Genomic DNA, 16,158 nt, shown 5'->3' with positions numbered 1-16,158 from the left:
CTGCCCTAAAGGCTCAAAAAGCAGGAGGCAAATAAAAAGAACCCCAAATCCATTATTGTACATAACCTCATTATTTTAAAGCCAATCTCAGGATTTTTGGTGATTTTTGACTCAGTTTTTGAACATTTGGGGTTGGCAAGGCTGTTCAAGGCCCAGAATTGGAGCCAGCCTTTGCCCTAGACTTTCTTCTCTCTCTGTCCTGCCACCTCCCACCATCTCTAGAGCATCCTGGTGATCTTCCCCCTCTCCCCTGACATCCCTCGTTTCCTCTTTTCACGCTTATGGCTCCTTGAATAATGTCCTTCCTAAATCCTCACAAGCCAGACATCCTGGAGTCCGCTACTCTGGCTGCCCGCCCTGGCCTTCCCTCTGCCCTGGGGCTGGGGCTGGAGAAAGGCTGTTCTGCTTGTGCCAACACCTCGGTCCCCAGCCCGCCACACGCACACATTCAGAATCACTTCCCATTTGAACATCTTGTCTAAAAACCTTCCTTTCCCATTGGCTCTCAGAGCCTGGAGGGTATTCTCCCTCTGTTCCACCCCCGCTGCAAAGGCCTTGCAACACTCTGTAGGAGACACGCAGACACGGACTAGCGGGGGTGCCACCTTTCATGACTTTATCACACGTCTTGAAATATTTGGTGTTTGCTTTAAAGCCCCAGTTCTTGGAGCCAGGTGACTGAATCTCAGCTTGCCTTTAAAAAAACAACACGTGTCTAGCTCTCAGGGGTGAGGAGAAAAACTTGAAAATCTGACCCGAATGCCCCTAAAGGCTCAAAATACAGAAGGCGAATAAAAAAAAAAAAAAACTCAGCTGGACTGGAGTTTATTCCCCTAAACCCATGATTTTCAAACCAGTTCTCTGATTTGGATTGGCCTGGCTCATGACGTACGCGTGCTTGGGGTTGGCGAGACTGTACTAGGCATTCGTTGTTCTGATATTGCTCAGAGTCCTTAACAGAGAGATTTCAACCACCATCCACCAGGAGCACCCTGGTGTGTTTGGCTCACACGTTAACCTGCTGCTGGATGAATTAAGCATGAATGAGGCTACGTTACACTTAGTAAAAGTCATGGACAGGTCACGGGCAGTAAAGTAACGCTTGGGTGCTCGGGGGGGGGGCGGCCCAGGACCCCCGCTGCTGCTGGGGGGAGGGTTGGCAGGGCTGGCAAATTCCCTACCCAGCTCCACGCAGCTCCCCAGAAGTGGCAACATGTCGCTCGGCGACCAGGCACAGGGATGGCCAGGGGTGCTCCATGTGCTGCCTTTGCCAGCTCCGCAGCTTCCATTGGCCAGAAACTGCAGCCAATAGGAGCTGCGGGGGCGGTGCCTACTGGCGGAGGCAGCCCGTGGAGCCACCTGGCTGCACCTCCCTCTGCCTAGGAGCTGAGGGACATATTGCTGCTTCAGAGCCCTCACCCCCTCCCACTCCCCAAACTCCCTGAGCCCCCTCCCACACCCACACTCCTGCTGCTGCTGTGGGGGCAGGGGGCCCGAGACTGCCCCAGCACCGGCTGCCGCAGAGGTCACGGACGTCACGGAGTCCATGACAGACTCGCAGCCTTAAGAGTGATGCGTAGACAAAGCACGGGAACAACCTGCCACTCCAGTTAGCGTGGGGACGGTACTCCTTCATCCTCCGCTCTCACTAGCGAAATGGAACGTGTTTTCCTCAAGCAAATTACAGGCTGTTACATGTTTACAACTAATTGAGCCCTTTCTTGGAAATGAGGTTATTGGGGAGGAGAAATGCATGAAAAGGTTTCTGTTTTGGCTGTATGATTGCCTTGCGTTGCTTGAGAAAACATGATAAAATCCTGCTGACTTTTTGCGTGAGTGTCCTGCGTTCTTAGCATTTGGGTTTTCGGCACTAGATATTCAAATATTTTACTAGCCAGAGCAAACACTTTCCTTTCCTTTGCCTTTCCTAATGATCTAACATAACTATGTGGGAAGAGGAAAGTAAACATTTATGGCATTATCTCTTCAACTGGGACACTTCTGCTTATTCCTGAGCATCCTCTTTTGTGAGAGAAGTGACTGGGATCTGGGACTGATTCAAGGCTTGACGGGGGGCATAATAAAGTACCGTCTCTTCAGAGACCCAGCTGAACAGGCTGGCTGCAAGATTTCTATGGTAAAGAGGTGTGTATTAGCACAGTATTGCTCATCCATTCTCCATTCCATGGAAGAGGACTGGATCCTGTTCTCATTGTGGGGTAACTCTGTGTTGCTGAGTCTAATGCTCAAGCCTCCCTCTGTGAGAGTGGAGATGTCTCAGAATGTAGAGGGGGAATCTGCAGCCAGCAATATCACTTCCACTGTTTGTAAACTGGTGTTTCTTTCTGTTATCATTCAATAAAACTAAATCAGCTCTCCAAAAATCAATAACTATGGAATACAATTAAGCCCCTGCAGCTGAGTGCATTTAGAGCACAACTGCTAATCTGGAGGGAGATTTGATAAGAAGGAAATAGAGTATTACTCTTCAGAAATTCTTGCTAACCTGATCTTCAATATCATATTTTAACAAATTTACCGAGCCACTTAGCCTGCAGCGCTAGCAGCCTGCCGTGCACTGAACTCAGGGCTGCGGGTGGCACACTCGTGAATCGCGTGAGGGCCAGTGAACTCAGCACGCTGGGGGAAATCACTTAGCTGCTGCTCTCTGTAAACACTGGCCTTTTATTTGAAGGGGCCAGATCGCATCCCCCTTCTCCATGGGAGGAGGATTAGCATTTTGGTGCAGCGCACACAGCCATATGCAGGGCTGGATTCTCCCCATGCAAGCCTACAAGTGCCCTCAGTCATTTGCTCAGCTGATGAAATCCATCAGCTCTGTTCTGTCACTTTAATCTGTTCTGCTCAGTTGCATCAGACCAGCCTAATTTCCAGGCAGAAATTTTAGCATTTCAGTTCCAAATTTTCTCAACAGAGTTTTCTGAAATCTATCAAGAAATTTCACGCTGCCATGCTTGGATTGTTTGGCCGGTGCAGGCAGGGCCAATGCACAGGGGTATTGTGTGCACTGAAAGTTCGCATCTGCAAGAGCTGAGGAGGGGACACTAAGCCTGGGAGTATGTACAGATGGGCGCATACTGTAATTAGAGCTATTTCTGGCTGGTCATTTGCAAAGAGACAGTGGTGAGTGGAAGTGATTTCCATGGGAATGTGAACACCAGTCTGAATTACTCAGGGAAATTGGAAAGGTGCATGTGCGCAGGTGCAGGTCCACACATTTGATTGGGTGAATTTGCCATGTAGATCATTGGCAGCTGTTTCTGCCGTTCGTAGTGTCTTTTGTCCAGCTGGCTGGTGTGCAATATATCAGAAAACCACAAGCGCAATAGTATTTACTGAAAAAGACACTCCGCTTTCGAGAGCCAATATTGTCAGCTTTGCTCTGAGCATAGTGAGGCGTAGTTTCTTTCTGCATTGAACTGCCTTTCTCCTCCAAACACATCTCTTCCAGTTATTTAACTGGAGAGCCCATTCTGACATGGGAAACAGTCACAGAATCATAGAATCGTAGGACTGGAAGGAACCTCATGAGGTCATCTAGTCTAGTCCCCTGCACTCATGGCAGGACTAAGTATTATCTAGACCGTGTTTGTCTAACCTGCTCTTAAAATCTCCAATGATGGAGATTCCACAACCTCCCTGGGCAATTTATTCCAGTGCTTAACCACCCTGACAGTTAGGAAGTTTTTCCTAATGTCCAACCGAAACCTCCCTTGCTGCAATTTAAGCCCATTGCTTCTTGTCCTGTCCTCAGAGGTTAAGAAAAACAATTTTTCTCCCTCCTCCTTGTAACAACCTTTTACATACCTGAAGACTGTTCTCATGTCCCCTCTCAGTCTTCTCTTCTCCAGACTAAACAAGCCCAGTGTTTTCAATCTTCCCTCATAGGTCATGTTTTCTAGAATTTTAATCATTTTTGTTGCTCTTCTCTAGACTTTCTCCAGTTTGTCTGCATCTTTTCTGAATTGTGGCACCCAGAACTGGACACAATACTTCAGTTGAGGCCTAATCAGCCTGGAGTAGAGTGGGAGAATTACTTCTCATACACCATTGCAAATCCTAGCTCTTTGGGAAACGCCCTATAGACTTAATAGAGAATGTACACATCTGTACGAATCTCTGTTAAGTTCTGTAGGTTTTTGATGTAACTTGTATAGAATCCTACAGTTTTATCCCTGTTAACTTCTACGGGACTTTTCTATAAGGAAGCTAATGAGATTTCGCTGGTCTATTCACTCATTACTATCAATATGCACAGTGCAGAAAAGGAAGGAGTTGGTGGCTCAGAGGCTGGGGTGGAAAGAGGGCTGGATAGAGGGGTCAGAATAAATGGAAGAGTGGAGAGTCGTGGTTATCAGACAGAGATGGCTGGGTTGTAGGAACTGGCCTGAGGGAGACATACCGGGGGGAAAGGATGGGGAGGGGCCTGGATGCAGGGAGTCCATGGAGAGCAAGGAGTCACGCTGCTGAGTCTGAATTGGATTTTGAGAGATCAGAGCAGCTGCGGCAGTTGATGGAGTGTGGGGATAGTAGGGTCCCACCCCTAGAGCAAGGAACCAGTCTGGCTACAACATTTGGGCTCCCTGATGCCTAGAGACTGCGGATTAGGAAGATCAGGCAGGGGAGTGGTGCATGGGGGAGCTGGCAAGGCACAGAGGAATAAGGGGCAAGTCAGATGCTAAGAAGGGTGACAGTGTCCCAAAAGGGATGAACGTCTGAATTCCAGCCACAGGAGATGTCAGGCGCAGACCGCAGGCTAGCATTCTTCACAGGAGGAACCATCAGCTGGCAGCCCTGCCTGGCGAGCCCCTGGGCATCTGTGTAAACATGCTGACAAAGCTTTAATTGCCATTTAATTGTCGCACATGGCCGTTAAAACGGGAGCGGATTTGATAGTCCGCAGCGATTGTATACACACATGCCACTGCTTTCTGCTTCAGTGCAAAGCAGTGTCTGCATGTCAGGGACTTGGCGCCTACTGGGCGTGCAGCATTCTGCGGGTGTGGGGGGCCTTGTGCTTTGCTTTGCTGCTGGGCGCTGTGCATTGTGGGATGCAGAGCGGAAGCCTGCCAGAAGCGACTGGAAATCTGGGACTCAGGATCACAAAGTTCAGCAAAAGAGGTTGTTTGACAGCAACCCCGTTTACCACAGGGAGACCGGGGTGGGGTGGGGGACAGGACAGTCACCTAGCAAACCTCTTTGCCAAAAGAACTCTTGTCTTCAGTACGATAAGGCAGCCTTGGGCCCTTCTGGCAATATGGACAACTCTAGCCATCCATCACCAGCTTCCAAAGCCTTTCAGCTCAGAGCTGGTTCCTGGACCATGCACCACACCCGAAAGGAATTCTATGGCACAGGGAACTTAGTCTGCTAGGCCATCATGTTGGGAAACATGAGCACACAGTACACGTAAAGCCACGGATGGCACTGAACAGTCTCAGACACAAGGCAGTGGCAAGTTCACCTAGCTGGGCCTTGTCTAGCAAACATCTCTGCTTGCAGTTGTCCACTGGGGAACCCCACAGGAGGGCGGCTTGCCTGTACGCTGCTAGGCAGCAGCAGTGTTGCTGCGGTTGTGGACCCTGAGGGGCTGGTAAAGAACCGTTTCAAGTTATTTTCTCACCCTATGTTTGCACTGAAAACAGTTTCCCATGTGAAGGGCCTGATCCTGCAAGATGCTGAGCAGCCTTACCTTGCATTAAAGCCAATGGGAGAGGTGGGCAATGCAGGGGCTCCTCTCAGGGGATGCTCAGCGCCTCGCATAATCATGCCCTGGTATTATTTTACGAGTTCTAGCCCACTGCTGAGTGACCACCCCTCCCCCTGCTAATTACCCACTCAAGCAATACAATAATCATGAACATTTGGGGCAACTTACACCAAGCTAAACATCCCAGTGTGTTTGAGAGAGAGAGTATAGCTGCAAAGTTTAAAAATCAGAAAGTTGAACTGAAAATAAAATGGGCGTTTTTGTTTTATTTTATGCCCAAAACATTTAAATTTGTGCCAATTGCAAACGCTGAAACAATGAGCATTGCTCTGACACTTGGCACTAATACCTGATATAAACCCCGTGCACCGGGGACCTGTTTCCTGACTGCCTTGCCCCTTACTTACCTTGCTGACTCCTGCACAGAGTGGGTGTTGAATGGCACCATTCTGGCTGGGAGATGTGTCACACACACATTACACAGGTGCCAATCACTACATGAAGTACAAGGCCAGGCCTCTGGCATGCTGGGTGAGGCAGGATGTTGCACAGTTGCTCTTTCTGTAGCTGGGGGGTAAATTTTCCAGCTGATAAATAAACGTTCTCAAGCCAGGAGCCACAAGAGAAGAGCAGAACCCGCCCTGGCCGTGAGAAGAGACCCACGAGTTCTCTTCCTGTTCCTGGGAGCGTACTGCCCTGCCAGCCCTGCCCAGCACAGCGTGTGTGTGACCTGGAGGCACTCTGTGCCCGGTGTACAGCAAAGGTCGTCAGCCAGTCTGGTACCCAGCAGATAAGGTTCAAAAGATGCTCTAATGCACATACTGAGCCCATGATTCAAAACCTTCTGGTTTGCGACATTAATCTTTGGCTTGGGCCATATGAGCCAGGCATTTACTTCTCCATTTTCTTAGATATAAAAGCTATCTGGACTGCAGCTGCATTTTACAATATGATAATATGCTATCCAGGAAAGTCTTGCTACATGTTAATTTATCCAGTAGGCAAATTCCTTTTGGCTAATAAAAGTGCTTGCGCAGGAAGCTCAAAACCCAGCAGCAATTAATTATTGACAGAGCATGTGAATTAGAGATAAAAGAAAAGTCATTCTTCCTCACACACAAGATAGTAAATAAATTTAATTATTGTACTAGAAACAGGGGATCTTATTCTGTATTAAGTTTTATTAGCTGAGACATTTAAAAGCATGTCATCATAATAAAAAGGTCTTGTGTAATCCTAAATGCACCACTTTGGTACAAGGCTTTGAAGTGTATAGACTTAATTGAGCAAATGGTAGCAGATGGCTTGCTGTACAGACAGGTATTGTACAGGTTTATTGTCAATTAACTCTTGTCTACATATGCCTATGGCAAATTGACTGTATAATGTGTTACTGAGACTGGCTTTAACACTTGATGTACTTGCCTTCCCGGGTTCTGAAGCCAAAGGACACTAACCGGCATTAGGTCTCCAGAGATAATGGGGTAGCTAGTGTCACTCCCTCGAGGGGTGCCCTCAGTCTCACTGGGACACGGGCTTCAAACTCACTGCGCATGGCCAGAGGGGAACCCACATGCCTGAGTTTCCTTGGGAGCTGGATTCCTACTGCAGAACTAAGCTCTCTCTCTCTCTCTCTCTCCCTCCTGTTCCTTTCTCTACAGGAATGTGATGCCCAAGACTCTGGATGGACAAATAACGATGGAGAAGACGCCGAGCTATTTTGTGACCAACGAGGCCCCAAAGCGCATTCACTCCATGGCCAAGGACACCAAGCTGATCGTGGTGGTGCGGAACCCCGTCACCAGGGCCATCTCAGACTACACGCAGACGCTCTCCAAGAAACCTGAGATCCCCACCTTCGAAGTACTCGCCTTCAAGAACCGGACCCTGGGACTGATCGATGCCTCCTGGAGCGCCATCCGCATTGGGATCTATGCACTGCACCTGGAGAACTGGCTGCAGTATTTCCCACTTTCCCAGATCCTCTTTGTCAGCGGCGAGCGGCTGATTATTGACCCAGCTGGGGAAATGGCCAAGGTCCAGGATTTCTTAGGCCTCAAAAGGATTGTGACAGAGAAGCATTTTTATTTCAATAAAACCAAGGGGTTTCCTTGTTTGAAGAAGCCAGAGGACAGCAGCGCCCCCAGGTGCCTGGGCAAATCCAAGGGTCGAACTCATCCCAAAATAGACCCAGATGTTATCCACAGACTGCGCAAGTTTTACAAACCATTCAATGTCATGTTTTACCAAATGACAGGTCAAGATTTCCAGTGGGAACAGGAAGAAAGTGATAAGTAAAGCCAAGAGAGCAGGGAAAAAGCTATCTGCTATCTAGAGGTGAATCGTTGTCAGAGACACTAAACTCACACAGGGCTAAAGTCTCAGTCTTGTGACAAAGAGACTCTTGCAGCGTCAAGGTTAAAGTCAAGCTGAACAGCATTTCTAGCTCTGAAACCTTCATGTCACAGCGAGTACAGGTTGCATTTGGGTCTGTTCCAAGCCCTCCTACTGTATTGTATTGCAAGAATTGCTGGGGGAGGCTCCAGTGGGACAGGGGAGGCTACCTGTTTCTAGCACTTTGTTCCTGGTGCTTCCTGTCAGCGCCAGATAGTCAGTGTTCAGTGAGTCCTACCCGCGGCCAACAAAGGATGAGGGAAGCTTATAGAATCCCAATAGCGACAAGGCAAGCCAACAGATTCAATTTCTTCTGCACTACTTTAGTTTTGCCTTGCTGGCAGTCAGGTGGTATCAGATCACACACACACACACAGCAAAGCTGCAAAGAATCTATTTACAGATACTTTACTTGTATACTAGTTACACCTTGCACTAGCTACCATTTACCAAGTGCCACAGATATCCTGAGCCCGAGTCTTTTCTCACTTCTGAGTGTAACTCCATTAACTGAATAGAGTTGCTTGTGATTTCCTCTGGTCTGCAGTGAGACAGAATCCAGGCTTCCTCTCTAAGTCCTCATATGCTCCTTTAGATGATCACGCGCTAAAAACCACTGCCATGCACTGGCACCTAAGAGCCAGCTGAGAGTGTTCTCATGGGATCCATCCCAGAAAGCTTGGCCTGGACGCATGGCATAGTCGCCTAGCAGAAGGTGCAGTGTCCCACTCACAGCTCTTCCTGCAGGCAGGGAATGAACTGGCATTTCTCAGTCATTCTGGAAGCCCCCTGCTTCCCCGCAGAGCAGATGGCAGTTGAGGTTGTCATTACAGGCGGCTTTTTAGTTCTTTGCAAGGTGGCCATTAGCCCAGAAGGAGAATCCTCTACTGAGTAAAACCTCATCGCAGTATCTAGAGTGGTGTGCAAAATCCAGACACAGGCCAGACTTTCAAACACGCTGAGCAGCTGCAAATGCCACTGGAGTCCCTGGGGCTGTGGGTGCCAACCCGTGGGGCTATGGGTGCCAGCCGGTGGGGCTGTGGGTGCCAACCCGTGGGGCTGTGGGTGCCAACCCGTGGGGCTGTGGGTGCCCAGCACTTCTGAAAATCCAGACTCAGCTGGGTTTGCAAAACCATGAAATAGTCTTCATCTTTGCTCCAAAATCTGCAAGAGAAGAAAAGGTCATTTCCACTGAGCGAGTGCTCACTACCCTGGAGAAAGCTTCATTTCCAAGTGGAAATGACAAAGGTTTATGATCAACCAAATTGGCAAATCCCGATGGAAACTATAAGATAAGCACCCATCACTCCTAGAATCTCAGCAAAACCGAAGCGAGCTGCAGGCCTGGATTAGCAAAGACAAGGTAGCAGCAGTTTGACACAGCTGCACTATATTCCATGTCTGTTACGGAGAAAAACCCAGTAACAGTGGGCATGAAAGGAAAACACTGTGTTGACATTTCCTTCCTTGGGGTGATTTCTTGCTGTCTGGGGTTTATTCTCTTTTCTTTTCCTTTTATTAACTGTTTAAAAAGAGCAGCAGTGGGGCCTGCTTTTGCAGGGGGAGGGAGGAAGGTGTTTTATTTTTGTCAAGCCTCAGTGCTCCTTTGAGATGTTGCGTTTGTTGCTGTTTGAAAGCAGCAAGAAAACGCAGCTTATGCATACCTGAGCAAGACCAAGGCTCGGTTTTGATTAAGGTGGCAAGAAATCCTTGTTGATCCAACTAACCAAAGGAAATGTCACTAAAACACTGTTAAGCAAGGTAACAAGCTGAACCTGCTTTGGGTTTCATGGCCTGTCATGTGGTTCATTACACAATAAAGTGGGGCTAGTGCTTTGGATTGTATAAAAGGAGCTAAATTCATTTGTCAGATTTCGACTGTGGGCCAGGTTTGGGGAGCATCACATTCGTTCCCGCTGAAGTAAATGTCAGTTCAGATTAGCCTGATTAGGTTTTAAAACAGCGTCTGACAAAACGCTTTCTCACCGACCTGCAAACCCAGAAATATATTGTACAAACACTGGAAATATGTAGTAAGGGGGGGACATTCAATTGTTTCAGATGTTATTAAAATGTCGTTTCTTCTGCAAAATGAAAGCTGGGTTGTTAGACCATTTGGTGCAAAATGATTCCTGGCTTCAGAGGGAGGGCATTTTTTTTAAATCTTCCCAATTTCTAGGGTCCTGCTGACATGGACACCCCAAGTCTTTTCTTATTTCACATGCCCTGCAAACCTGGAACTCGTTTTGGTCTCACTCCTGCCCGATGCTGAGCCCCGCCTGGAAATAAGCGGTTGCCCGTCCGCCCAGGGGAGATGATGGAACTGAGGGCACTCAGCACCTGGCAGGATCAAGCCCTTTCAACTAATCTTTGCAAAAGAGGATTAAAAAGTTTATTTTCCTGACCGTGGTTTCACTTGCAGTCAGAACAGTGGCACGTGAACCACAGCTGCTGCTGGGGCAGCCGACCCAGCCCTTAGCAACAACCTGCGCCAGGGGGAGCTTTTCGTTCCCACACGAGATCCTACTGAGCTCAGAGGCCCCCATAGGAAACCTCCCACAGACCGCACCAAAAATGTTCTTTGCGTATTTCAAAAGCCAGAGTGTTGCACTGCTCCCTCATCAGGGGCCACCGGGGATCAGCCAGGGCAGCAGGGGCGGCGGATTGCTTGTGGTCTTTGGCTGCTCTTTTCACAGGCCCATTCCTGGAAGGAAAAGAGACTTGAGGAAAGACCCTGCCTGTGCGTGCTGACGCTGGAGTTCTGCGGATTGGTGAAAGCTTTCAGCCGGTAGCTGGGCAGGAGAGGTAGCTGGATCCAGTACAGTCACCCCCAGCCCGTTTGCTGTATTCCCAGAGCAGCAACGAAATGTTGACCCAGGATTCAGACAGCAGCGTGTGGCCATGGCAGGCTGCCTGCGCTTAAGTCTCCATCCCTTCGCCACCCTCTGGAAGGAGCTTGCTTCACCCCAGCCAGCTCGCCCGCCCAGAGGCGAGCAATGGAAACGGTTACAAAGCTGCGTGTTCTCGCAGTGGCTTGCTCTGGAGGCAGGTGCCATTTGGCTGCGACAATAGCACTGGACCTGTCTGCATCCAGAGGATGCTGCGCCACCGGGGCTTCTTTTTGCCATATTTGAAGAGGTTTATTTTTTATATGGGTGACTTCCCTGCGCCCGAGGCGCTGACTGACTCCAGCAAAGGGGATGTGCTGCTCCTGCACTTTTCCAACGGCATTGCTCGTCGGCAGGGCCTGTTCTGGGGCTAGCCCCTGGTGAGCGTTAACGGCCTGCTAAGAAGGCAAGGAGCCAGGAGAAACTCGGGTGCCGGGGGAGGGTGGCTGTTCACTAGCATCACACAGGATGCTGTTGCTCTTGGGAAGGGCAGGCCTGGCACGTCCGGCCATCAGGAGGCGGTGACATGGCTTTGTCGGCTTGGGTGAGATGGTGACTTTTGTCTCTGCGTGCCCGCATGGTCAGTGACAAGTGTCTGCTTTTGTGATGTGCTCATGTGACCGAGGAGTTATTTTCTCTCCAGCGAGAGAGGGAGCAACCTGCTAGGAGAGAGTTGGGTTAATAACTTTTTTTTTTTTTACTATTTAAATGTCAGCATTACGACACACGGGAGATTGAATTTTGTATTTGATTTCCATTAGCAAAGCATAAATTATATTTAATTTTGTACACAGAGACTGGATGATTCATTGTTATGGAAAAGCAGGTACTTAATGGTTCAGAAATGAAAATGGACAATTTGTCCTTTTGAAACCAAACTGCAGTGCTGTCATCTCCTCCCAAACACACCTGTCTGTATCATTCTGTACCCGAACGATAGGAACATCTGCAAATCTTGAACTTAAAACTTGAACCTAACAGCACTAAACAATAAAACATTGTAACAGCTGCATTTCTCTGCTCCATTTCTCCTTGGTCTCCTCACAGGCATATTCCAGAGTGGCAGGAGTGGCAGGGGTGAGGGGAATTCTCTGCTCTATCCCGTAATCAACCTAATACCATAGAGACAGCTCAGTACCATGCAGGACCCTGGGCCCAGTCAGTCACTTGGGATGCAGGTAGTGGGAGATGTCCCTCTCTTAGTTTTCCATGACCGTGAGCGCAAATCAGATCCAAAGGGACCTGGGAGCAGGAAGAGAACAAACCGCGCAGCTGCTACTGGGGCAGAAAACCCACTTTGCCACTTGGGGGGCTCTGTGCCTTGCTTGGGTGTCCTCGCAGGGCTGAGGGCCTGGGGAGACGGTGTCACTCCCTGGGAAGGACAGAACCAGCAGCAGGGTAAGGCTGCCAGCATTGTCTGAGCTCTGCCTGCAGGTTCCCTGTGTGAGCTCGTTAATGGCGTGTTGAAAGGGTGTTTGGCTAACTGCAGGAAGACAGTGACTCTCACGCTACATATGACCACAGCTGATGGCTGAGTCACCCCTTCCCCAGTGCTCTGCTGCCCGTCTTTGCTAGGCCTGGACTGCAGCCATGCAGCGACGCCGTCTCCTTTGCAGGGCCCTGCGTGGAACTAGCAAACACACAGGGTGTGTCTCAGGGCTACAGGAGCCTCACGCAGCCGGGCCGGGCCAACCACTGGGAGCCAGGGGCTCAGCCAACAATGGGCATCTCTGCTGTGAATTAGCCACAGACTGGCTGGGATTGTTACGCACTTGTGTCATCTTCTAACCTGCCTTGGAAGGGCATTTCAGCCCACAGGACACTCACAAACCATCCCCCCTGCCCTGTCCCTATGGGTCTCTGAGTAGCTCAGTGATGGGAGACAGCTCACCCAAGCCACACAGTCCGCAATCAGGCAACCAACTCTTTTAGCAGCAGGAGGAGGGAGGATGATTCCCAGGGAGCTGCACAGAGCTGTGTGTGAATACTCAGTAGGTTGGGGGCTCCTTGCTCTGCACCCACTGCCCCATGTGTCAGGGCCTCTCAGCTCTGCACCCTAGGCCCAGTTGGGTTTGGGGGCTCTTGCTCTGTGTAAACACTCCTGCAAACAAAGTATGCCTTTGCAGACAATGAATGGAATTACAAACACCGTCAATTTATATCAATCAGAAGCTCGGAATTGTCGCAAATTGATAAGGGAAGCAAAGGGACACAAGAAGACATCTATGGCCAACAGAGTTAAAGAAAATAAGAAGGAGTTTTTTAAGTATATTAGAAACAAAAAGAATCTTGACAATGGTATTAGTCCACTACTAGATGGAAATGGTAGAATTATCAATAATAATGCAGAAAAGGCAGAACTGTTAGGTAAATATTTTTGTTCTGTATTTGGAGAAAAAACAAGATGTAGTCATATCATATGGTGATAACACTCTTTCCATTTCACTAGTATCTCAGGAAGATGTTAAACCACAGCTACTAAAATTAGCTATTTTTATGTCAGCAGGACCAAATAGCTTACATTCAAGAGTTTAAAAAGAGGTGGCTGAGGAGCTCTTCAGACCAGTAATGTTGATTTTCAATAAATCCTGGAGCACTGGAGAAGTTTCAGGAGACCAGAAGGAAGCTAATGTGCCAGTATCTGAAAAAAGGTAAAGGGGATGACCTAGGCAGTTATAGGCCAGTCAGTCGGATATCAATCCTGGGCAAGATAATGGAGCAGCTGATACAGGACTTAAGTAATAAAGAATTAAAGGGAGGTAATATAGTTAATACCAATCAACATGGGTTTATGGAAAATAGATCCTGTCAATCTAATTTAATATTTTTGATGAGATTACAAGTTTGGTTGATAAAGGTAAATAGCGTGGATGTAACATATTTAGACGTCTTTAAGATATTTGACTTGCTACCACGTGATATTTTGATTAAAAAGCTAGAACAATATAAACTCATCACAGCCCACATTACGTGGATGGGTCTCAAAATGTAATTGTAAGCAGAGACTCACTATCAAGTGGATGTATTTCTAGTGGGGTCTCATAGGGATTGGTCCTTGGCCCTATGCTATTGACCAATTTTATCAATAATCCAGAAGAAAATATAAAATCATCACTGATAACGTTTGCAGCTGACACAATAACTGTGGGAGTGGTAAATAACGAAGAGGACAGGTCATTGATACCAAGTAATCTGGATTTCTTGGTAAACTGGGCACAAGCAAACAATATGCATTTGAATATAGGTAAATGTAAATGTAGACATCTAGGAGCAAACAGGTCGGACATACTTACAGAGTGGGGGACTCTGTCCTGGGGAGCAGGGACACTGAAAAGGCTTTTGGGGGGGGGGTGGAAAATCAGCTGAACTTGAGGTCCTGGTGCAAGGCTGCGGCCAAAAGGGATAATGTGATCCCACAATGCATAAACAGGGGGATCTCGCGGAAGAGCAGGGAGGTGATTTTACCTCCAGGTTTGGCACTGGTGCAACCACTACTGGGATCCCGTGTCCTGTTCCAGAGCCCACAGTTCAAGAAGGAGGTTGATAAATTGGAGAGGGGTCAGAGAAGAGCCAGGAGAAGGATTAAAAGATTGGAAAACCACCTTAAAAAAGGTGATAGACTCAAAGAGCTCAATCTGTTTAGCGTCACAAAGGGAGCGTGAAGGGGTGACTTGCTCACAGGCTGTAACTTGACATGGGGAACAGATATTTGATAAAGGGTTCTTTAATCAAGCAGAGAAAGCTCAAACACAATCCAATGGCTGCAAGTTGAAGCGAGACAAATTCAAACTGGAAATTTTGCAGTGAGAGTAATTAACAGTGAGTAATTAACCACTACAACAATTTACTAACGGTCATGGTGGATTCTCCAGCACTGAATTTTTCAATCAAGATCAGATATTTTCCTAAGGGTCTGTCTACACAGGAAACAAAAACCCACAGCTGGCCCATCCCAGCTGACGAGTCCATGGGGCTGTTCCATCACTGTGTAGACTTCTGGGCTTGGGCTGTAGCCTGGGCTCCTAGACCCTCCCACCCTGCAGAATCCCAGAGACTAGACACCAGCCTGAGCCTGAATGTCTACACAGCCATGAAACAGCCCTATGGTCTGCGTCAGCTGGTGTGGACCAACCATGGGGGGTTTTCTTGCTGTGTAGACATACCCTAAAAGCTCTGCTCTAGGAATGATTTGTGGGCAGTTCTCTGGCCTGTGCTATACAGCAGGTCAGATGAGAGGATCACAATGGTCCCTTCTGGCATCAGAATCAGTGAATCAATGTAACAGAGCAACTTCTGTTTGATAGACACGAAGCCAGTTCTTAGTTACAGTGGCCCCTCAGTGCTCCAAGCAGAGTACCCAGTCTGGAGATGAGTGAGGCCAGCAGGGGAGACCCCAGCAGCTCGCAGCAGGCTGGACAGGTGTTTTCAAGACAGGGTCCTGCACTTAGGACGGAAGAACCCAATGCACAGCTACAGACTAGGGACCGAATGGCTAGGCAGCAGTTCTGCGGAAAAGGACCTAGGGGTGACAGTGGACGAGAAGCTGGATATGAGTCAGCAGTGTGCCCTTGTTGCCAAGAAGGCCAATGGCATCTTGGGATGTATAAGTAGGGGCATAGCGAGCAGATCGAGGGACGTGATCGTTCCCCTCTATTCGACATTGGTGAGGCCTCATCTGGAGTACTGTGTCCAGTTTTGGGCTCCACACTACAAGAAGGATGTGGATAAATTGGAGAGAGTCCAGCGAAGGGCAACAAAAATGATTCAGGGACTGGAACACATGAGTTATGAGGAGAGGCTGAGGGAGCTGGGATTGTTTAGTCTGCAGAAGAGAAGAATGAGGGGGGATTTGATAGCTGCTTTCAACTACCTGAAGGAGGGTTTCAAAGAGGATGGCTCTAGACTGTTCTCAATGGTAGCAGATGACAGAACGAGGAGTAATGGTCTCAAGTTGCAGTGGGGGAGGTTTAGGTTGGATATTAGGAAAAACTTTTTCACTAGGAGGGTGGTGAAACACTGGAATGCGTTACCTAGGGAGGTGGTGGAATCTCCTTCCTTAGAGGTTTTTAAGGTCAGGCTTGACAAAGCCCTGGCTGGGATGATTTAACTGGGAATTGGTCCTGCTTCGAACAGGGGGTTGGACTA

At 48.5% G+C, this 16,158-nt stretch overlaps 1 protein-coding gene across 1 annotated transcript in view; it reads left to right on the top strand.

The window, feature by feature from the left end:
- The window catches only part of HS3ST4 (heparan sulfate-glucosamine 3-sulfotransferase 4), a 163,295-nt gene extending 151,274 nt beyond the window's left edge, over nucleotides 1-12,021 (top strand). The window contains exon 3 of the mRNA XM_084640386.1: nucleotides 7,393-12,021. Within this exon, the coding sequence (XP_084496512.1) occupies nucleotides 7,393-8,029 (637 nt within the window). The 3' untranslated portion in view covers nucleotides 8,030-12,021. The remainder of the gene's footprint in view (nucleotides 1-7,392) is intronic.
- Nucleotides 12,022-16,158: the final 4,137 nt, after the last annotated feature.

The sequence above is a fragment of the Lepidochelys olivacea genome, assembly GCF_965140295.1.
Source record: "Lepidochelys olivacea isolate rLepOli2 genome assembly, chromosome: 10".
In the NCBI taxonomy this organism is placed as follows: Eukaryota; Metazoa; Chordata; order Testudines; family Cheloniidae; genus Lepidochelys; species Lepidochelys olivacea.
Note: the sequence above shows the minus strand (reverse complement) of the source record. Positions and strands in the feature narration are given on the sequence as shown.